This window comes from Trachinotus anak, unplaced genomic scaffold, assembly GCF_046630095.1.
Source record: "Trachinotus anak isolate AG129_WGS33_773 ecotype Australia unplaced genomic scaffold, CSIRO_AGI_Tana_v1 ptg000034l, whole genome shotgun sequence".
NCBI lineage: Eukaryota > Metazoa > Chordata > Actinopteri > Carangiformes > Carangidae > Trachinotus > Trachinotus anak.
This window is the reverse complement of record NW_027273885.1, coordinates 2,001,949-2,026,138: the sequence shown is the minus strand read 5'-3', so window position 1 is coordinate 2,026,138 and position 24,190 is coordinate 2,001,949. Positions and strand designations below refer to the sequence as shown.

The 24,190-nt window shown below is 42.1% G+C and overlaps 1 protein-coding gene across 1 annotated transcript; it reads right to left on the bottom strand.

The window, feature by feature from the left end:
• Positions 1 to 53: 53 nt before the first annotated feature.
• pipox (pipecolic acid oxidase) lies at positions 54 to 22,850 on the bottom strand. Its single transcript, XM_071471683.1, has 8 exons — positions 22,666 to 22,850; positions 20,615 to 20,763; positions 16,062 to 16,275; positions 13,519 to 13,701; positions 10,958 to 11,110; positions 8,354 to 8,503; positions 6,291 to 6,366; positions 54 to 1,398 (listed from the first exon to the last, which is right to left on the bottom strand). Exons 1-8 carry the CDS (start codon positions 22,774 to 22,776, stop codon positions 1,268 to 1,270), a joined length of 1,167 nt encoding a protein of 388 aa, XP_071327784.1. The 5' UTR covers positions 22,777 to 22,850; the 3' UTR covers positions 54 to 1,267.
• Positions 22,851 to 24,190: the final 1,340 nt, after the last annotated feature.

The following is a 24,190-nucleotide window of genomic DNA, read 5'->3' as shown; positions in this document are numbered from 1 at the left end:
AATGAGAGGGAGGTTTACAGATGCATGAACTCATACAGGACAATAAGACAATAAGCTTTTTATTTTTTTATTACCATTTGTCACAGATGGGTGATTTTACCATTGCACAACATCAGAATCCTGTTGTCAATGATGGTTCTCTGCCCAAAATTAAGTTTATTGCTGGTGAAACACATAAAGAATGAGACTTCAGATTTCATTCATTCAAATCCCAATCTTTGAGTTAGACGTCATATAGCGCATCATGATGAACTGCACAGTATTAAAACAATACGGAGGAATAGTGACTACTTATGCAAGCTCTGTGGCTCTATATGCATATATATATAAGATATTAAGTACGTCCACTTCAGTAATTCTGTATGTGTACACATGATAACCCTGAGGAATCAGACGACACAGGAAGTCAGAAGTATTTTCATTCACTCAGAGAGAAGGCACTATTGAAATGGCACGGATGTTTCATTAAGCTGATGTGCAATAATTTTTTAGACTGTGTATTGGTTTCTGTTTTATTTGCACTTGAAATTTAATTTTTTATTTAATTTTCTATTTTTCTTCTGCTACATGAAATTATCTATTCTTTCATCCTGTTGATATGACAAATGTTCTGTGAAGAAAAAAATGCCACTTGTCACTTCTGTTTTTCTATAAATTAATAAATTGTGAAAATACAATGTGTTAATATACTGGTGGGCAAATTTCTTAAAAGTCTGGACAGGACCAGGTTAGCTGCTTCTTGTCTTTATGCTAAGCTAAGCTCATCTTCCCCTGACTGTAGCTTCAGATTTAGTGTACAGAAATTAGAGTGGTTCACTCTTGGCTTTCCCAAAATGTTGAACTATTCCCTTGAGAAATCAGTTGACTGCAGGCACGGGGGCCTTTCTGAGGGCAGTCACTGTATAGTTGTGACATCACAAAGTTGCAGAAGTCCTGACGGCTGGTTTTAAGGCTCAGTGTCTGAATACAGGCTGTGTGCATTTCTCTGTGGACTGAGGCTTTGATACTTTCACAGTATTAATATAGAACCTAGACCTGCTTTATAATCACAAACACATGGACATCTACCTTAAGACTGTGTGGGACCTTTAAGTGCCACACAGCTGATTACACCATGTGGAATTAGCAATACAAACTGACAACATCAACAAAAACAGGAGACAAATCATATATTCATTGTGTGATTGTGTTGAATCTCAAGCCATACAATAGTTATGATTACGTAGGACTTCTGGAAGATATGTTGATGCTCCAGTATTATAAAGCTCTATAAAGCTGATTTGGTCTTCCCCTGGAAGCGTCTGATACGGAAAGGTGAAAGGTCATAGGAGGGCACTTCTCCCAGGCTGAGTTCACACAGAAGCTTCCCAATGATTGGTCCAAACTTGAAACCGTGACCTGGAGAAGAAAACGGATAACAGTGGGCAAAGTGTGTACACAGGTCATCAAACCATGTCATGAATCAATGTCCTGATGTGGGCGAGTACATGCCCTGCACCTTGTAGTTTGCCCATAAATAGCCTTCATCTCTGGGCCTCTGTCTGAGTCAGGCGATGGGTTCAAGCCCCACATGAATGAATATATAAAAGAAGAGCAAAGCTGTTGCGATGCCTGTCACTGAGCATCTATTCACTTTAGTGAACTGGGACCAAAAGCTAAATAAGGGAGATTTTGTCCTTTCTCTGCATAATGTTTTTCACGTGCTCAAGCCCAGGAGTGAGATGAGAGAGCCTCTCTTTTCAAAATGCGGCAGCCTGACTTTCCTTGTTGCTAAGGTCTGAGAGGCAAATTGTGAATGTCAACAGGGCTTGAGGAATGCAGCTCTCTGCCATCTGACAAAGGTCTCGCAGCTCCCCTGGATTCCGCCTGGCTTTGAAGTCATAAAAGCTTGGCTCTGACAGTTTGGCCACGTGAATTTTCATCTTGCCAGAGAAAGAGAATGGAAAACCTCAATAGATGGCCAAGCCCACAGGGTGACTTTGTAGCCATGGCAACCCCCCAGCACTTGCTTTAAAGCACTTGTGTTGGGCTTTGATGACAAATGCACGTTGTGAAGGAGGAGGAGGAGGAAGGCAACACACTTTTTTTTTTTTGCTGTATTATGGATAAGCCCTGTGAACTTCTCCAATATGGCTCCGAGCTTTTTCACTGCTGCTGCAGAGAAGCTGGAGAATGAGCACAAACAGCACAGATATTAATTAACGCTGCTAACACGGGTAACTAACCCACTAATTAAAGAGATACAGTGTTAGGGGAGGATTTTCAGTGCCATAATTGAAATATTTTAGCTAGGATGGATATCCCTGAAATTTGGAACAGATGTTCATGACCCCCAGAGGATGAACTGCACCATCTCTGATTATCTGTTGAGTTTTTTTCATTAAAGCTGATTCAAATTAACACTCAGTTCGTCTTAGACTTTGCTTATGTCTGACAATATCCTTCGTTTGCAAGCACAGGAAACATGACACCTGGTAAAGCTCAGCACTGCTGCACCATAGTACAGTCTTGTGGAGCTGTTTTATCTCTTGCACATGTTTTGTTTTTTCCTCCACATGCAAATGTCTGCAAGCACATACTGGTGCATGCACGTCCTGCCAAAGGTCTCACACAGTTTCACTGAGCTACAGGTGCATCAACGACAACGGCATCAAGGCAGAGAGGAAGTCGACTGCACATTTATTAAAATTCTTAATTCTCTGATGCCACCCTCTACCATCTCTGTGACTGTAAGGATTGTTGCACTTGGGTATTTTGTGTAAAAGCCATTCACTACCCATAAGGCTTTGGGAGTAGCAAAATCATTAGTATGTGATCCATTAGTTCAAGGTTTTGTATCGTGGGTCTTTAGACTTTTAGTCCTGTTATCCTGCTCCTCTGCAAGTAAAGGACTGTGAACAGGATATTAATTTCAGATATAATTAGGTAAAGGACATGACTGCATGAAGCGATGGAGAGGAGAGGAGAGGAGAGGATAGAAGAGGAGAGGAGAGGAGGGAGGAAGGGAGAGGAGAGGAGAGGATTGGAGAGGAGAGAGGAAGGAAGAGGAGAGGAGAGGAGAGGGGAGGGGAGGGAGGAAGGAAGAGGGGAGGAGAGGAGAGGAGGGGAGGGGAGGGAGGAAGGAAGAGGAGAGGAGAGGATTGAAGAGGAGAGGAGGGAGGAAGGAAGAGGAGAGGAGAGGATTGAAGAGGAGAGGAGGGAGGAAGGAAGAGGAGAGGAGAGGATTGAAGAGGAGAGGAGGGAGGAAGGAAGAGGAGAGGAGAGGATTGAAGAGGAGAGGAGGGAGGAAGGAAGAGGAGAGGAGAGGATTGAAGAGGAGAGGAGGGAGGAAGGAAGAGGAGAGCAGATGAGAGGGGAGGGGAGGATAGAAGAGGAGAGCAGATGAGAGGGGAGGGGAGGATAGAAAAGGAGAGGAGGGAGGAAGGAAGAGGAGAGGATTGAAGAGGAGAGGAGGGAGGGAGGGAGGAAGGAAGAGGAGAGGAGAGGAGAGGAGAGGGGAGGGGAGGGGAGGGGAGGGGGGAGAGGAGAGGGAGGGGAGGGGGGAGAGGAGAGGAGAGGATAGGTGCTCCTCCACCTCTCACAATGGGCAAGAGCTTATTAAAAGTTAAGGATCTTTGTCTCTGTTATATGTGGAAGGTTTGGTGTGTCCACACTGTGGATGTGAACACTGTGACCACATTACCCAGGACTGACAGCACTTCACCGAGTGAACTATAGACTCACCAATCACTTTTAGTGACACCTACACACCTGCTTTACATGCAAATACCCAATCAGCCAATTATATTGCATCATTGGAAATCATAAGGTCATGCAGATATGGGTCAGAAGCTCGTCTGAATGTTTCTGAAGCTGCTGATCTGATATTTTCACACACATCTGTCTGTGTGAGGTCTAGTCACACATGCCAGAGGTGCTGCAGGTAAAATAAAAATAGAGATCACTTACGATAATGAAGTGGAAGTGACATCTCTCTTACATCTCAGAACAGTTTTCTTTCCCATAAAGCATCTGCTGCTTGTTTGCATTCATCTTGTGACTTACTGCCTCTTGTGGGGGCGGCAGCGGGGTATGGTCTCTCAGAGCTAGCCTGACTACCGGCCGTTGTGGCTTCAGTTTCTGTTATTTTCCTGGGAGCGAGCGTGTCCCTTTTACAAAATCTCTGGCTTGACAAGCAGAGGGCGAAGCAGCATTTTTTTGATTGTTTTGTCTCTGGGTATTGTGGGTAACGTTATGTTCAGTTACTGATTAGTCAGTTCGTATTTTGAGGTTGTGTTACAGATTTACTAGACACAGTTTCTGATTACTCAGAACCGGTTTGGTGCAGAATGTTCTGCTTTTTAACACAAATACAGATTAAATCCAGAACTGATTTCCTGTCGTGGCTGCTTTGTTGTTCTTTTGACTCAAGCTGACACAGAACTAAAAGACAGTAGAGACAAATGGAACGAGTTAATGAGTGAGAACATCGTTTACTGGACATGGAAGGAGTGTTGGGTTTGTATTAACAGCAAATTAAAACAGGAGCAGTTCAGGAAACAAACCTTAAATAATAATTAGTCTGGCCTTTTTCAAATGAGTGTGATTCTCTCTGCAGCTGAAGCCGACAGCTGCTGCTCTCCATTTTCCTTTTGTTACCTGTCCAAGAAATCCTCCTCAGACTGTGATCTTGATCCTCTGACCCACACTCGTCACAAACATGTGCTGTAGCTCTGGAGCTCTTCATGTCCAGGCTACACACACACACACACACACACACACACCTCTTCACACACTCTCCTTTGTGCTGCACACTGAGCACTGGGCCACTTGGCTCCCTGCTCCTCCTGGGTGAGGAGGAACAAGCGATGCTGATTCATTTGGCGGCTGCTGCTGTTTTTGCACTGGCACTCGTCTGCACACATCTGGTGTATGAGGAGCTTTCTGCTCTTTGTCTTAGTGAGATTCTGACATTTTCCTTTTGACACCAACATTTTCTACTTGACTCCACCGACGCCGTTTGTGTTGTTGTTTTCTTGCAACTCTCTTTACGGCATTTTGCCTTTTTAATAAATGATTGTAAAGATGTGCATGTGTTAAAGGTCCTTGAACAGATCTGAACAGAGGAATCTTTGTATTTCTCTTATTCCTGTGATGCTTAGACAAGCCCACCTCTCTGGTCCAGACTGAAATATCTCAACATCTATTGGATGGACTGCCTTGAGATTTTGTGCAGACATTCAGGACCCAGAGAATGAATTAAAATGACAAATAGGCCTATCTATTTAAGAAGTAGTTTAATTGTACTGCAGCTACTATAATTTTTTCAATTCCTCCTTTTACAGTGACTGAATTTACTTGCTTTTTCATTCTTTTTTTTTTAAACGTATTGTTGTTTACTTTTTTTTTAACCTTGCTGGAGGTAGAGATGCCAACGCCGGTCATTTGTTTGGCTTGTCTACCGCTTTGGCCCAGACTGCAATATTGGTTTTATGTTTGCTGACGCTCCTCGCGGGTCGACTCTGACACCCTGAGTAATGTTTTTCCCTTCCTTCCAAAGCGGGAGGATGAAATGATGCCCTGTTTTGGATTATGAAATAAAACTTGAAGCCAATTCCTCCTGTTTGGATGCCCGAGGTCTTTTACACTATTACATCAAATTTACTCATTTTCTACACTTTCAGTGTGCCTGGATGAACTGCTACTTACCGTCCAGTCCCATCGTTATCACTGTAAAAACCTGATCATTGTCACATTCAGACAAAATACTGCCCTTGAGAAATTTAGGAATCATTTTTGATTCTGTCCTCAAACTAGAAAAACAGAAACTTTATTGTCGGCTGTAGCTTCTTCCACATCAGATCGGAAGTGAAAATTTAGAGGCTTCATTCTCTCGGGGCTCTGGAGACAGTCAGTCATCCCCAGCTCACCTGCAACTGGTTGACAATGTGGAGGGAGGTTCTTCTGTACTGGCCTCTCTTCACTGGTTACTAGTTAAATATAGAACTGATTTTAATCTTAATCTTCAGTCTAATTTTCATCAACCTCAGCTGCACTTCATGTTTGGTGCTAATTAGCAAATGCTAGCATGCTAACACTATAAACTCCAACGGTGAACATGTTGAGTTTCCTGTTACACATCAGCATGTTAACTTTGAGCCTGAGTCTCACACAGCTGCTAACACAGTTGTCGGCTCTGAGTCTGGTTTATATGACTGTGCGGCTCTGATGCAGCGTCTTTATAACCCATGCTGACAGACACACGGCTCATGCAGTAGACTGTGTGGTTTGAGTTGTGCGTTGTGTTGTACCTGAGAATCCTGCTCCAATCACAATGTTGCTGTAGTTTGGGTGGTGGTCCAGCACAAAATGATGGTCAGGCGTTAGCTGCAAAAACAAAAACAACACAAGTAAAAATTTAGTTTATTTAGTTTTAAAACGCTTCACTTTTGCTGGGTTTACACCTGCCGTCCACACTACTCCACACAGAGACTTTTGGAAACGCTGCTGGACCTGATTTAATTTGAAGACTGAGGTTGTGTTGTAATCTGGACGGACAGACAGGGGGACACAGACACCCACGGTCACTCCCTGACTGGGTCTCATCAGCCTCGACAACCAGTGGTGAGAGCAACATGGATCATGAATAACAAGTGTTGCTGACCTTGTTGTCTGCGCAGCAGCTGTTGTGCAGCTGTTGTTTTGTTAAATTCTGTATTTGAACTCTACAACCGTCTTTGTTCGTAGCATATTTATGCAACTAGCTGTAGAGTAGACAATCTGCTTCCTGCTCGTGCATGCATGAATGGTTGTGTTGAGGTGTGTTAGTACAGAGGGAGATTATTTCTGATCTGGAGCTAAAACACTCGTCTGGATGGAGATCGTTTTTTATTTAAAACAGAAAACTTATTAGTGCTGCAGCCTTCTTTCTCCTGCCTATCCTTCCCACTATATGGACACATGCATAGTGAATTAAGCAGCTGCAGACTGTCCTTGGAGCTGCTTGACAAGGATACAGACTCTCTCCATACGGCCATGTGGCCTTTGCAGCTGTGTCTGTCACTGTGTCTTTGAGGAAAATGTGTTTTAAAATGTGTTTTAACTGCGTGATAGAGACACGTGTCTCTCTAAGAACTGTAGAGACACGTGTAATTTAACACTCTGCCCTCTTTTAGGAATCACTGGTGATGCCGCTGAACCGCGCTCGCTGTTCACTGAGAAAAGAGCGTGACTGTCAGGATTTTCAGTGGCATTGGACAAGGTCACAGATATTATGTTTTCCAACAGCTTCAGTATGTGATCGTGGTAAAAGCAGCTAGTGTTGCTGCAGGGCAGAGCAGCTGTACAATCCCCCGTCCCTGCAACACACACACACACACACACACACACACACACACACACACACACACACACACACACACACACACACGATCTAACACCTGCGAACAACATTGAAGTGCAGCATTTGCTCGTAAATTACAGACTTACAGAGAAACTTTCACACTTCACATAGGAGTTAACTGCCCAATAATAAACTTGAGTTATTAACTGTGTCCTATTAGACAACAGGGCTAAATGTCTAGAGCCCTGCCACTGGCTGCGAGTGGCTGCAGTGTTTATTACAATATTACCAACAACACACTGAGAATGTATCTATTCTTAGTCTTAGCAGAGGTGGAGTTAAAACTGCAAGAAAAGATCATATTTTGGGCTCCATCCTCTGAGGAGCATGAATGTTATTTTTTGAGAGCATGTGGAAACTTGACAAATGTCATTAGTCGATGGTAACTCTGATTTCTGAGGGTCTGTCTGAGGGAGGGGCTGGAAACTATTCAGTATGTCCAACTGCTAAAGAGCAGTTTAAACGTATGAATTATTTGTTTATATCAAGATATATTTATAGAAATGATGTGGTAACGTTATGTCTGTGTGAAATGGCCACAAATGTCAATTTGTACAGTCTATGGAAAAGTCCTGCTGTCACAAATATGCAGGTGTAATTATCACAGTTGTAATTATTAATCACACTTAAAAGAGAAGAATAAACCCTGTGTTCCCTCTGGAGTAAAAAGGGATGGTTGCTAAGGCTACAACCAATTTTCATTTTCATTTATTTTTTAATTTCATTGTTGTGTTTTATGTAATTCCTGTACTTCCTTGGGTGTTTGAAGTTTGCTTTCTGGACTCAGTAACATGATATTTAGTCCTCTTTGAATCATCTAAATGTATAAGTGTTGCCAGCAACAGATTTGTTGACTTTCCTGATATTTCTCGATGACCCACAGATGGCATCGAATTCCTTTGATTTCTGAGGCTTAAATCTCAGCACTTTGATGGATTAAGATCTCTGTGATGTGATGTGTTGATACTTCACCGTGTACAGGCAGCTCTCCACCACTGCAGGTTCAGGGATCAGGCCAGGTAAACAGCGGGCGACGTAGCGCTGGAGGATGTCGATGTCAGACCTGTCTGTCTGCTTGTCTCTCTGGTCTGGGTCTGTGGCGCTGCCCATATGGTAGCATATCTACACACAGGATGACATCATCAGTATTATCTTGATATGATTTGCACTACATTCCCCACGTCTTTATTATTATTGTAAATATCCCACATCTTTATTGTAAATATGTTATTTTAATCTTTAACTTTTAATTTCACCTTTTTACTCTAAGTTTATTTATGTTACTGTTTTGCGATATATGATTTGTCACATACTAAAGTACAATGTGCAGTAAGCAAAGCAGTGACATAATGAACATCGGAGCAAATGAATGAATAGAAGCAGGCGGACTTGAGGTTTTTTGCATGCTTATATTTCAATAGTTTAAGGAGCGGGGGCCCCGTGCACTCTTTACTGTGTTTACAGCTGATGTGCAAAGAGTAGCATTCGAACATCTGAACATCAGTAGCTACTTAAACATCTGTGCAATGACTGAAAGTAAAGAAGCGCTCTCCGTATCTGTGTAGTTATCCTGACATGGGCTATAAACAGGAAGTGGTTGGAAATATTCTGCACATTTATTTTTATGCGTAAAATTTGTTTTGATTCATCATCTGGACTCACACAGATGAGTGTCGTCTGCATGTTTTTAAGAGTTGACATTGTGTTTTTTTAAGGACACCGTTGAGTTATAACATGCACAGACTAAAGAGTCGACTGTAGCCTGTGCACCCCCCCCCTCCCCCGGAGGACTCAGTGGGTATATTTTAGAAATTGCAGTAAACATAGAACATAGAGTTATGTGCAGTCACCAAGCTTTCAAAGCTGCTTTTCTGTCCCCTATATGGTCTGACACTTACAGTCTAACTTAAAAACACACACACACACACACACAAAATGAGTAATTACAATATTCTTCTCTGCTTCATTTTCTTTCAAATTATGTTTAATGGTCCAAATATTGGACATACAGTAGCTTTGGTGACTGTGTCTCAGAGTGAATAATACGATGTGGCATCACCATCTGTCCCCCCCCCCCCTTCTATGTATGTGGTCTGCTATTAGGCAGCAGGCTCCCGCTGCTCTGCCATAATGCCCGAAATAGAGATGTGCCATCAAACCCAGCACAACTCCCACAACTAATCTGATGTTGTGGTAGGACACATCGCATTTTACAGTTGACTTTGCAGCAGTGTTTTAGTCTCAGAGTGAGTAACAATCGTCCCCCCTGGCAATAAAGTTCTTAACAGCAATGTTCCCGTCAGAAGACAGTGTGGTTTATCAATACAACAAAGAGAGAGACAGAATCTGAACAAACAAAAACAAAGACAGAGGGTGGCAGAGAGAGAGATACAGAGGTGGTGATATGCACAGTTAGTGTTAAAGGGGGAGTTATGGTTCGTTATGTATTGATTGGGGTAATGAATCATGAAAAAGAGAAGCTATGATAATATCAACAATAGCAACAGCGGGGGTGTGTGTGTGTGTGTGTGTGTGTGTGTGTGTGTGTGTGTGTGTGTGTGTGTGTGTGTGTGTGTGTGTGTGTGTGTGTGTATGTGTGTGTGTATATGATATTCATGTTGATAAAGAGTCTTTGAAATTAGTCTGTTTGGTTGTTTTTCTTGTTGCAGTCTGTTTTTCTCTTGAGATATATTCACATGGTAAATGATGCCACTGGGATGTTGACAGGTTGTTTATATTAGTTCTATTAGTTCTATAAGTTCTGTCTTTTGAGCCCCCCTGAAGGTGAGCAGTATGGGTTGTGTGTATTTCAGATGAGAGATCTCCTCGCAGACAAAGATTTGTGGAGAGTGGAATAATTCTGGTTTTAACTGAGCAGTTTATAATTAATGGATTTTTCTGTTTCTCCTATGAATGTGAGAAATAATTAAATATTGTGTATTTCTGACAATGCATTATAAGTACAACTTGTCTGTTAATTAGTATTAATTCTAAAGCATTAACATGAACAATACTGAAAGTTGAAATGCACTGTAAGCATATAGAGCGTATATATAGAAAAATATTCAGCCCCCTTGGACATTTCCATGTTTGTCTTTTTTGACACTGATCAACAGAAACAGAAACTCTGTGAACTGATCAAAATTCACTGCAAATATGAAAAGCAAATCACTACAGTCCACAAGAAACCTGGTACTTGAGGGAGGATTTGTTTTCAAGGAAGGCTGCACAAGAATGACTTCAATACAACAACGTTTATGTCCTATATAATATAATGTTCACATATATATATTTCTTTATGCAGGTTAGAATAATACGTCTACAATAAGTCACATCATTTGATTAGCAGCGCTGCAGTGAGTGCATTTGACTTTATTTAATAAAATGCTGTATTTGCTTCACTGTGCACGCAGCACTGATTTAGATACTAATGTTGAATAATGAAGCCCATGGATAGATAAATGAAAACAAAATGAAAAATAAATGATCATTAATTTATCCTCCTTTAAATAATTACAATGAATATTGGAAGAGTCTGTACAGAATCAGCCTGGATGGTCCGGCTCTGTGACGTACCTTCACCAGGCCCGGGTACTCGTTGGATGGGAGGCCGTAGATGTGCACGTTGGCCTCCTTGCTCTCAGTGTGCACGAAGCAGGGAAAGCGCCGCTTCACGTCGTATGATCCGGGAACCTTCTCCTTCCAGTAGCACACATTGATCTTCACCACCTATAGTAGAGAAGCCAGGAAAAACATGACTGCCAGTGAAGTCCCCAGAGACCCGGCTGCTGCTTATGACCTAATGATTGACCATGCATTAAATTTAGAACACGAAACTCCTTGATTGACATGAAGAGGGTGTCCTAAGCACCGGCAGCTGTATAAACTACTCCAACACCGCCTCAAATAAATCAAACGTCACATGAGCCTTACGTCGGGCTGCCCACTGAAAGTCCAGGTCGGTCGACTGAGATTCTTCAAGGGGCAAAATCTAAAACTACATCGTGCTGTCCTGCTGCTCGGCAGCTGTGGACCTGGACTCGGACCAGGAGAGAGGCTGTGCCCGCTCAGGCTCTGAGATAACGTTATCTTCTGCTTAGAGGTGGTGAACTCCAGCTCACAGAAACATAATATGATACAGTTGATTTATATCTAGCATTGATATAAAGTTGCACATTCCCACTAATTCATTCAATAAGACCCTGGCGTCATTAGCATAGTTAGCACACATTAGCTCGTAGGGCTAACTTAGCTTGTGTACTATATAACATGAATGTAGCTGCCCGCTTGAATTTCCCGCCAAACCCTGTTCAAATGTCAAAAGTTGCTTGATCGTCTACATGAAAAAAAGGATTCATTGTTTGTCAATGTTTGTCACCAACACCTGACCTTTACACAAATTATTCAGATTAGATTTGTGTGATCTGTTACAGGTATTGTTATACGATAGGTTCACAAGTTTTAAAACGTAAAACAATAGTGAAGTTTGCGTCTGTGCATTGAAACATATTTTCTTTGTTATCGTTCATACTGACTCATGTCCTTCCAATGTAAGTGATCGGGGACAAAATCTAGTGTTCTCACTCTGCAACAGTATGTTTCAAACTATCTGCAATTAAATGAGGTTTTAACAGTCTGGGGAAAAATAACAAGATTAACACAAAGTGGGATTTTTCTACTAGAATTGTGAAGCTATCCATTGGATTTAACTGGATCTGCAAGGCAAAACTAAACCTTCTTTATAGGTATTTAAACAAATGACACATGCATTTTCTATTCAGCTCCGTCCTAAATACAAAGATTTCATTCTCTGAACAGCATTATTATGCCGTGCTCAGTAAATTTCATGCCACTCCAAAACCATCAGGGACCAAAAATATCCACATCAGCTTTGACTGAATGTGATCATAGGTTTTTCAGATGCCTTGTCATTGCAAAAAGTGTTGTTCTAGTGGATCTGTTGTTGGGCTAATCTTGGTAGTTGTTGGTGAGTGTGGTTGCCCAGATACAGTTGAATTAATAATATATTTATTGTACAACAGATCAATACTACACTTGTACTCTGCAAGACGCCTGAAACCTGAATGAAAACACACTGGCACAGAATTGGCAGCTTCACTAAAACCCCACTCTGGTTAGACCTCAAAATACAAATGAAATATACAACCCCACCTACTACATCCTCCTCGGTTTTTTTCTGGCTAGTAAAGTGCAATTACACAGCAGCTCTGCAGCAGTAAGGTGAGAATAAGGATTTAATGAAATGTACACATGACTGTACAAACAACGTCCATCTGACGGCGGCAGTAATAAGGACACATTGTTCAGGGGCTTTCAGTGTAATGAACTAACCGGCCGTGCACTCATTCTCAGGCACCATAAAAATTCACAGCAGCCGTACTCTGGCAAGCCAATGAACTCAGAGTCTGTGCTTTTCTTACCAGTTCACAGAGGCATGGCGTTCCCCAGGCCCCCCCAGCTCACTGCAAGCCTGAATAATGCAACTCCAATATCAGCTCCAGCTCTCCACTCTAACAGCTGTCTGCTTGTTTTTCCATCACCTTCTCTTTTCAGAATGTGTGGCATATTGTAAGATGGAAAAGACGGCTGTGCTGACGACAGCTGAATCCAAATGTTCAGACTTTACTGCACTCACAGACTCGCAGCCTCGATCCTGGGCCGTCAGTGAGCGCTGAGGGCTGTACAAATCCACAGTTCATTAAAATCCACACGAGGCCTCAAGCAGAGTTTCTGTAGACTTTAAGAGAGCCCACATGGGGTGCAGACTTTACCAGAGTTTGCTTGCGAAATTACTTGTAATCCATAGCAATATGGACATGACGATGTGAAACACTATGTAAATAACTAGAACCAGAGAGACCTCGTATCTCCACCAAGTCTGATCGTTTACATCGAGATCCGAACATTGTAACCTGAGAAACTGACAAGAATGATAATCAAAAGAAAATTCCTGGATCTGCCCCTTTAACCTGAACCAGGTGTCAAAATTAAATACTTAATGGAAGTATATAATAATAATAATAATAATAATAATAAGTACCGTAATTATTTTTTCAAACATTTTCTTTTTAATTTTGTTGTATACATTTGTTACGTCCTCCAAGCAGTGCGAGTACCTCCAGTGGCAGCTGTAAACCAGTGTGGCTCAGCAGTCTATTAGCCCAGGGTCCAGCAGTGATCACCAGTCTCTTGGTTCGATAAACGCCAGCAGAGGTTGACACTGTCACGACGGGGCCGGGCTTGATGTCCATCACCTTCTCTTTGTCTCTTATGATCCCACCCAACTTCTGAAACTGGTCCTGGGAAAAGAGAACGACAGAAGGTGTTAATGAAAATCATTCAGTGGTGTAAGTTTTTAACCCAGGTGTTACTGATTGCTTCAAATGTAATCATATGGCGTGATCAATAATCACACCCAAAGAAGTCTTCTGATCTTTCTATGGTAAAACTGTACAAGTACCACTTTTAATTGTCTTCCTGTCGACAACCTGACTGCAGCTGTTGAGACCAGAATGAAAATGCAGCTAACTTTGTCCAATACTTTGGTTTATGATGAAATACTTTTAATGTTTATAAATGTTTAACATGGACAGAATCAGTTTCTATATGAACTTCCTGCTCCTTTACATTTCCCTTTTTTGCTGTTACTCAGTGGAGGAGCGACGACATTGTGATCAGAGAAATTTCCACGGTTTAGCCTTCCTGGTGAATTATGTTCATGAGCTGACATCAGCGTGTTAGCTCTGTCTTTTCGAGCATGTTTGCATGCTGAATTTAGCATTTAGCTAAAAGCACTGCTGAGCCTTTAGACACAGTATGGCTATAGACTCATGGTCTTATTGGTATTCTGTTGTGGTACTTGTACGATGAGCACTATTCTGATGCCACTGATGTTCTGTCAGTAGTTCATAGTGAAATCAATGACTGTGCTGATTTACAGTTCCCTCTTCAGTTTACCCACAGCCGAAAAGCTTTTGTGTCACCATGCAATCAGTTTAACTAGACCTCATCACTTCAACGACTGGATCAAGAGTGTTGGGGTGTGGTCATGAAACGATTTAAGGCCATAAATTCACCTGAGATGGCCGTGTGTGCAGTCATGAAAGAAAATCAGCAGAGTTTGATTCCAAAGAGAGAGAGAACAGAGAGGAAAAAAAGACATAAAAAAAACCTGCTATTCTGAGATAATGTAAGAAGACAGATCAATTGCGACATTTATTATGACATAATATTAAAAGCAAGAGGCTATTAAGGAGCCGTCGCATGAAAATGCATAAAGCAATAATCTACAGATCTATTACACATCTGTCACTACAGGCTTTAATTTATAATTGACTGCTGCCTCACAACAAAGCGTCTGAACATCTGTCCAGTCAATTGAAAGAGGCACCTCATTGAAACAACAAAGCAGTGTTTTGTGCTTGACCTGGCAGCCATGGATGAGCCTGTTCTCCTCCAGTGCTTTTTGTCACTGCTGACACAGTCCAGTAATGTGAATTTATTGCTGAAGATCTTTCTTTAGATGAAAACAAAGGCCACGAAATATGTTCAATTATCCACATCTTGGTATTTTTCAGGCCAGTTTTCTATCTAGGTCTTGGATATGAAATCAGAAACTGTTTTGCTTCTTTTATCTCTCATTACTTCCACACACTCTCAAAGGTTTTTGTTATAGGACCATTGAGTACAGTTCGGTTCAGTGGTTCATTTTGTTCAGATTTCTTCTATCAAAACACACACTTTCTGCCATGAACCCTGGAACAGACATCAATTTATGTTTCACTGAACTTATCTTTTGAATAACATACTGGGTAATTTGCTATTGATGCATCTTAATGCACCTTAAAAGAAAAGACCTTTTAGCATCTGAGGAATAAAGGCACTGAGCATTTTCACACTTACCAAGGAGAGAAATACCTTGAAAATCCCTGAAAAGATGAGACGCAGATTGTTTTAGGTGAATAAACTTTATAGACCTCCATGTAAGGCTGAGGATCAACCAAAAAAGTGTCAAAACCGACATTTAGAGCCTCTCACCAACTTAATCTTGCTCATGTCGGTTAATTAGGTTAATACTTTCCCCAATGTGTTTGTTCAAACACTGTCCCCTTAAAAAAAAGTACTGTATGTTCAGTCATGAGCCTCCGCTGAGGTTAGTCCGTGTCCGTGTGAAAGCTGGTGATATGGACGATACTGGTGCAAACACTGAACCTCAGGTTACATTCACACTAATATGGCTTCATTTTAAACCACATTACTTTTGCAGCGCCTACTCCTGATGTCCACAGTGCTCCAGAGACTTCTGGAAACACTTCTACCAACCGTAACTCCGAAAATGTGTTTAATCACTTGACACCCAATCAAATTGCTGAATATGAAGAGTGCATGGCTCAGAAAAAGAGAGACTGAAAAGCGCCAAAGTGTAATCATTCATTAATTGTAATCAAGGTAAAAGTTTGAAATAATTACAATATTGATTTGGAGTCGTATCACCCACCCTTACCTCCATGATTAGTCTTGATGAGACTTCAGTTGCAACTTGGAATGGGGATCTTTAAAACACCATATCCCTTGTGGACCACATCATTCGCCCAGACTCATGACATCAGTTCCTGAAGCTAACATACCCAATGCTGTACCAACAATATATGTACTGTACCTGTACAGTCCTGAGTGCACGGTCGGCATACAGAACTCCAGCAGTGATGTCCACCACCGCTCCATCTCCCTCAGTCAGGATGAAATTGGGGATGTGCTGGCTGAAGTTGTCACGGGTCAGGATCACCAAGGGAACCTTATTCCTCTGCAGGGTGCTCTTAACCAGCTGGTAGCTCTGCTTGTTCTCTGGTCCCATCACCAGGAGTCCTGTCTGTCTGAGGGGAAAATCAGTGGAGGTGAAGACCCTGGTTGTAAAAACCCAGAAATTACCTATTGAGCCCCCCCAAATGAGTTTGATAATCATTTGGTGAATGTGGTGTTCCATGTTCAGAGTTCAGAGTATAAATGACATATGCTTTGCTGTCTTTACTTTAGTAATACTGCACATCATACAATATTACAGACACTCCTCTAAAGAAGGTTAGATGAGGTTGAGCATGTATTATAACAATAGCATGTAGCAAGTCAAATTCAGTGTTGTGAGACCTCGTCCTTGTGATGTTATAGTGCCTCAAAATCTTTACGGGAGAGTAGTTGGTTGGGTTTACAAAGCAATTGACTCTATCCAAGTTTACTGTCTCCTCCTGTCCTGAATCTCTTCTTCTACCTGGTCTCTTTTAACAAGATCATAATCTTTTCCTAATGTGAATCTACTTTTGGAGATGTCGTTTTCCGAGAGCTCAACAAGTACTTGTTATCAAAAGCAAGAGAAACTGTGACTAGAGCTCTAAAAATGTGACCCAGGTCATAAGAAACTGTAGTTTTCCCTTAAACAAACCTTAACCACTGAGGTGTTGTTTTAGGTATGGCATCGAGGGTCGGTCCACCACTGACTGAAATATCTCAGAAACTGTTGGGATTGATTTCTGTGCAATTTAGTAACAGCATTCATTGTCACCAGATGATGAATCCTGTAGACTTTAGTGATCCCCCCGCCTTCTCCTCAAATGCTACCATGAATTAACAGTTATCCAGAGAAATATCTTAACAACTACAAGATTGGTGCTAATTTTGTACATGCGTTCATGGTTCCAGGATGATGAGTCCTGACTTTTCCTCTGGTTCACAGTGAAACATATTGACGCCTGTTACACGGACTGCCATGGAATCTGGTTCAGACTTTCAAGGTTTGAAATTTAGTGATCCCTTTACTTCATCTCCTGTCATCTTCAGGTGTTGTCACCATGAGCACGGCTGTAGACTCTTAGGATCCTATTTTTGATCAACAACTAATGCATGAAACACTTTGACTGTCTGATATTTTCCTGACCTTGATATTCCCTTTGCATGTCTGAGTGGTATTTCAGACTTTTCCTCTCAAGGAGCACAAATGGGAGGAGAGGAGTAAACATATGGGAGGTTTATTCAAATCAGGAAGTGCAGAGCAAGTTATTGTTATTTTAGATTACCAGAGTTTATTAATCCTGTTCCCAGTGTCAGCTGGGAGCCCCCTGAAACCCTCGAATCTAGGTGGTAGGTAATGGACTGATGGATGGATCAGCTTTGGATCGATGCAGTCATATAAACTGCTTCACCAAGCTATATTTTTATTATTCATTTGTATCATCATTGCACTAATTAACTATTAAAAAGCCACAGCAGCTGCCTCCGGCTGCAGATTTGTGGGGCTGTGTGTTCAGGATGTACTGCTCAGCACCAGCCACACAACATGATTTTCTGTAGAAGCTTTCTTTGTAACTTTTTTTTTTTTTTTTTTTTGAGGTTTGACAACGTGTTGGACAAGTCAAATGCTGAGAGATATAAAATCAGAAAACACTCTGGGTTGTTTTGGGAGGCAACAACAACCTGTTATTAATGTTACGGTATGAGGGGTAGTTGTAAAGATGCAAAAAAAAGTTCTTACCAAGCTTATTTACTGTAGAATCCAAACTTCTGCCTTCTCACGCTGATGTTAGAGAAGCAGTCAGATTAAGCTTTCTCCTGACACGTTTGTTCAGGCACATTTCCAAATCACAGCAAAGCTATCCTGACAAATCTCAACTTCTCAACCCAGAGACCTGTAACCACATGCCAGTAAACTCATGTACTTGTGTATCGGCCCAGCTGGTCTGTGATACCTTACTTGCATATGAGAGGACACTGAAAGACATAACGGAGAAAACAATCTTAGGGCAGAGCACCCACTCACTGCTGTTGAAGAGGCACTTGGATTTCACTCTGTGGTTCTGCTTCTTCATCAGTTCTGCTGAAAACTGACCAAGAATTTTGGTTTCCTGCATAAATCCTCATCCAACCTGTGAGTGCTGACCAGAAGTGACAAGTCAGTGGCAAATGCATGTTACAGAAGCATCCATCTGTCCAATCCACACCAACTGCAACAACCTCCTGAAGTGCCGAGAACACAGCAGCCAACCACACTGTCCTCTCCAGGCTGACTAATATCAGTGATCATACCAGCTGTCCTGTTTAACAGGAATCGTTTTAGTGAGCTCCATGAGACGCACGAAGCACAAAAACAGGGTTGATTTAATTCATTTTACTTCCACCAAAGCTGTGCCTCACAGCCAAACTGCTATTGAACTACTTTTGTGAACACACAAAGAACAAAAAGTGTGTAAAGGGGTCCCATATTGATCTGCAATGGTTTGCATATTTTAGAAATAACGGAGGATCTGTTCTGAAAGATGGATGAGGGACATGATTTAAATAACTTTAACCTTATTTGCAGACATTTTTGTATTGCATGCACAACACACAGCAGATTTTATGCCAACCACTGTGTCGTTGGGTCTCAACGACAGACGTGAGGAGCCTGCGTTTCTCAGTCCCAATGCTGGTGTGAATTTTCTTGCTGTTGCACATCTTTTTAGGAAGCTGAGTGTATTACCAAGATCTCATCAATTAACTGGATGAAACAATGAAACTAAGACTCCAGTTGAAATAAATGGGAATTAACCTTTAAAGGTCTCATATTATATGGCGTGAGATGTCCATAGGTTTTCTAATTATAAAGCAGGTCTAGGTTCTATATTAATACTGTGAAGGTATCAAAGCCTCAGTCCACAGAGAAATGCACACAGCCTGTATTCAGAAACTGAGCCTTAAAACCAGCCGTCAGGACTTCTGCAACTTTGTGATGTCACAACAAAGCAGTCACCACTCTCAGCCACGCCCCAAGCCCCGCCCTGCAGAATTTCGTTTCTCTGAGTGTTTACCTGAAAGCTGTTATATTTTTATTCAATCGCTCAGTCAGCCAATCAGAAGAGAAGCTCAGATCCTCTCTCAGTCAGCCAATCAGAAGAGAAGCTCAGATCCTCTCTTCTGATTGGCTGACTGACCTGTTGTTACTAGAGCTCCAGAGAGAAGCCTGAGAGAGGAGATGTAAAACTACACTGAGATGGTTTTTGGTTCTTTAAACCACAAATATATCACATTATGGATATCAGCACCTCAAATAAAACACCAGAAAAGTGTAAAATATGGGACCTTTAAAATGATCTTAATAGTGGCATTTGACTGGAGACCAAATGTCCAGTGGACAGTATTACAGCAGATGACAGTTTCACCAGTGAAACACAAGGTCTAATTCAGTAATCTGCTTGATAGATGGGTGACTCGTGCTCTGCCAGCAGTGTTTCCTAAAGGCTGCGCAACATCTGTCAGTAGCCATAAGGCACAGACAACACGAGCTGAAGGCTTCAGCCATCCATTAGAAGATTTAATGACTATATCTCTATGTGCTCGTGTGTTTATGACTGTGTCACGGAGGAGGGAAAAGAAATGCAGGTGTGTGCAAGGTTATAAATATGACACCTCACCTGGTTGGTGGCACTGGGTCAGCTGGTGGATGTGCACATGTTGTCATGTACGAGAAGAAAATAAAACAAGGTTAGCGTGTAGGTTTTTAGCTTCGCTCTGGGCCTTTTTCGATGGCTTCATCTGTCCCAGAGGCAGCAGCAGAAGTGGGAGGCGCTGCTCCCACCAGCCTGGACATTTCTCATTGTGATGCAGACATTTTTTTTTTTTTTGCCAGCCCAAGGGCACAGGTGGCTTTCAGATGTGGACCCATCAGTCAGGAGTTATGGATGGGCACGCCGGGACGGGGAGGTGCACTGTGTTTCTAGGGAACATAATGTGGGCCTGGCTTTGTATCATGTTCTGTTACCCTGAGACATGAAGAATGAATTGGCGTTATTCAGCCGCCTGGTGCTGAGAACAAACAGGGCTGCTCAGAGGTAACACGACCAGGAACCGTGCCGCTGGAAGCTCGTGCGCAGTTTGATGCCACTGTCATATTTGTAAACACACAAATTCCTCAGCGCTCTGCGAATGAAAACCTGAGGTTTAGCGAGCTGAAAAAAAAAAGCTGCTGTTCTAAATTCAAAGGCATGAGAAGCTGTCAAGAGGTGATTCAGTGATGCTGGAGGTAATGAGAAAGTCATGCATTTATGGCTCCCGTGGATTGAGTTGCTGCTCTTGTGCGCACACAGCACCCTGAATGTGACAAATCTCAGAGTTCTGGTGAAGCTTTTGCTTCAGTATGTTCTATTTAATGGATTTTTTTTCCTCGGTGTGTTTCTGCTGACTGCTCACCTGTACAGTTTGACACCTGCCTCCCTCTCCAGCTGAGCCCACAGCTCGTAGCACTCCTCCATCATGACGGTGTAGAAGTCCTGCTCATAGGCCTTGCGGATGATACGGGTCTGGCCATGGGAGCTCCCTCGACTGTGGGGCAGGACGAACTGGAAAACATGAGCGTGATATCACTTAGTTCAAATTAAATAAGTTTGACTGAACATGCTGTGCAGCAATTGGCCAAAAGTATGTGGATATCCCAACATTTCACTTGGACAGTGGCATTCCTGCTTCACGGAGAAGTAACTGAAACTACCAGGAAAAATGCATCAAAAACATCTATATTTTAACTCAATTTTCAATAATAGACCTGATGTGTAAAGATGGAGGAAAAAGCTGCCAGTGAGATTCCTGCTCAGGAATTCTGTTGAAGGCCTCAGACCGGTTGGAGCAGCAGCGGAGCATCTCCAGCTGCCAGAGAGCAATATGACGGCGAGATAAGAGAAAACGAGACTGGGTCTCAAAGCCTGGTATACGGCTGGACCGTGTACTGTTTGTATTCAGCCTCGTGTCAGCTGGTTTCAGCCCTTTCTGTTTGCTTTTCTCCTCCTCTCTGTGCTCACATACAGTGTTTTATTACAGCCAACTTTCCAATAAAACTGTTCTCATTGATGTTTTTTTTCTGTTTCTGTTGCCAGACAATGGAACCAGTTTGAAACAGTGACTGAACAGCAGCCCAGTAAGACTGCATGTTAACCAGCAGTCACTTCCAAGCTGCTGCTAAAATCCTGGTTTTATATCCACGACACTGTCCGACAAAATCACCCACAGGTTAAAGACGACAGCTGTGCTGTGAGTTCGACTATATTTACCTTTGAAACAATCACTCAGAGAGAACGTAAGAAGCTCATTCACATCAGCTGCCACAGGGGCATCACAGATGTAGCTAAGGTTCGTCCAAGAAGTCGTTAGATTTGTTGGTGGGTGCTTTTTTTTTTTTAATTGCTAAAGGTGTCTGACAAGTCAGGAAACCTGAAGCTCTTCAGCACCAGTAAACTCCCAACCAAGCAAGCAACCATGTGACATGAAGAAGAAACAAAGAGACAGTCAAACATCCACAGAGCTGCACGAAACACAAAGACACACTCAGGACAAAATGTAATTTTGGGACATATTTAATGTGAGTTGAAGAGAAGCTTTGGATTTAACTCCATTATTTTAACTGTGGAACTCTGACCACAGGGCAGAAGTTAGGTGAGGAACACATTCACACAATATTACAACATACACAACAAGATCAGGAAAGTTAAGAAAGGAAGCTGCTGATTGGTTCTTGCTGCCATGGTCACGTCCCACCAATTTAGGTGTCCCAGTTTCACACATCATAAAGTAGTCATTAAAAAGGCCAGTGAAATATTTATTAACACTGTCTGTATGTATCTCATAATGTCTGTAGTGAGAACACACTCCTGTAATGTTGTGCACACACACAAGTTCTGTTAATGACAAACTGTTGAAGCAGTTAACTGCATCAGCCAGGAAGTTGGACTAAATCAAACTGTGATCTGAGCTGTGAGCAGAGTTAACACAGCACCTGCACAATCACATACAAACTGCTCCAGTCCAAAACCCACAAGTGCACAAAGTTAATGGAAAAACAAATCCACAACAGTTTTGCAAAAGTGATGCTTTCCATCCAAGCAGTTAGATAGTATTTAAATAAAAATTAAATCAAGCAGAGCAGTGTTGTGTAACAGTGCGCCATGTTTGACCTAATAAGAAGCCCAGAGGGAGGAGGCAACACGTGAATCCCAGCTCAAGAAAGAGCAGTCGGTGACTTTCACGGGTTAGAAATGATTGTAATGATTTTTATCACGACGTCTGAGTGGGATGTTATTACAGCCTGGGTCTCGACCCCTGACACACACCGAGGTTTCTTCAGTGCTGACACAGATGGGTTTGGGGAGTAAACTTGTTGCCACTCACACCGTGTTCCACACTTCCACACACCGCCCTGTCCCCTGCAGGCTCCCCACGGAGCGGGTCGAGAAGCATCCTCACACACACACCTGCTCCAGCAGAAGGGTCCTCTGGCTCTTCTTCGCCAGCTGGTAGGCCGTGAAGGAGCCCTGCACGCCGGCCCCGATCACTATGCAGTCATACTCCCCTGCAGCCGACATGGCAGAAGTCTTCAGCTGTGGCGGACGACGAGCGGCCTCGCTCCAGGAGTACTCGTGTGACGGCCACGGCCACGCCCAGTAGAAGTGGAGGAGGAACCGGGAGGAACCGGGTGCGGACTGGAGCCCTGCGCGCTGCCTGCCAGGCGAGCAGCTGCATCAGGCGTTAACGGTTACGGTCCGGGCTGGAGACGCTGCCGGGGTCTGGGTCCAGCTCTTCAGGAAAGATTTGTGAGAACAACAGGACGTGAGTGCCTGACAGTTTTATTGAAGGGCAAAGAACAGTTCGTGAAGTCCCGCCACCATAGTAGGAAAAAATGCAGTTCAGTGTCAATTTATTTATCAATTGAATTTCGTTCCTGTTGCGTTACTTTTGCGCCTGTTCCTCTGTGTTTTTAATGGACTTTACAGAAGTCAATTATTGAAATAATTACAATTAAATTAGCAGTGGAATTAACTTTATTCTTTTTTTTGATTTTACTCTGGCATAAAATATACACATAGCAAGTATCCATGGACATATTATTATTATTATCACTACTACTACTACTACTACTACTACTACTAATAATAATAATAATAATATAATAATATTAAAAATAACAAAGTTTGAAAATTGAAGTGATATAAAGTAAAATAAAAATAATTATAACTAAAAAGCTAATTTATCCAAATAAAGGAATATGTTTATTAAATAATAATATATGATTTTTCAGTGTTGTTAATTTAGCCTTACACAGCAATGAACAGTTAATTGCTACTCAGCATTTTCAGCAAATTTACTAAAATTTAGACAGAAGAGATCAGAATGAAAGAACCTTATCTTTATTATGTGGGACAGAAACCAGTCAAGGTGGGAGGGGAGAGTGAGAGTTGGCTTCAGCCGTGACAGCTGGGTTATATTTAACTGTCTGAACCTGAAAGGTTAAAGCAGGTCTGGTTGTGTGTGACAACCAATAACTGGACGAGTGTGCAATTTTACCAAGGAAAATTAATGAGTAGCTGTTAGCAGTTGCAAATAAGCTTTTCTCCCGAGCTTCGTTAATACGTGATATATTGTATGCAAATAATTTCCAGCAGTGCTGCTAATGTCTTGTCTTAACAGATAACCTGTTACACTTACATAATGATGAACAGCCCACAAAGTCCAGAGGTCACTCATCCGCAGCACAGGGCTGGGGGTGGGGTGGAAAACACTGCTGCTTTGGCCTATTTAAGCAAAATCCATGATAACAAACTGAAAAATTAAAGTGATTTATGTATATAACACACACATCTTAATCATATTCAGTTTCATATAGTGTAGCCCGATGCAGTAGAACAGATTCACTGGATCCTCCTCAGTTTTTCATTCCAGTTCACACCTGCACTATTTGTGAATATGTTTGTTTGGCTGTGTTCACATATATGAGAAGTG

What these genes read in the sequence shown, in the direction of transcription:
- pipox (XM_071471683.1), bottom strand. Translation starts at nt 22,776, where the DNA reads ATGTCGGCTGCAGGGGAGTATGACTGCATAGTGATCGGGGCCGGCGTG. An exon ending in GTTTACAGCTGCCACTGGAG is followed by an intron (nt 11,111 to 13,518) that starts GTACTCGCACTG and finishes TCTCTACTATAG; the next exon opens with GTGGTGAAGATCAATGTGTG. An exon ending in GATTGGAGCAGGATTCTCAG is followed by an intron (nt 1,399 to 6,290) that starts GTACAACACAAC and finishes TTTCTTCTCCAG; the next exon opens with GTCACGGTTTCAAGTTTGGA.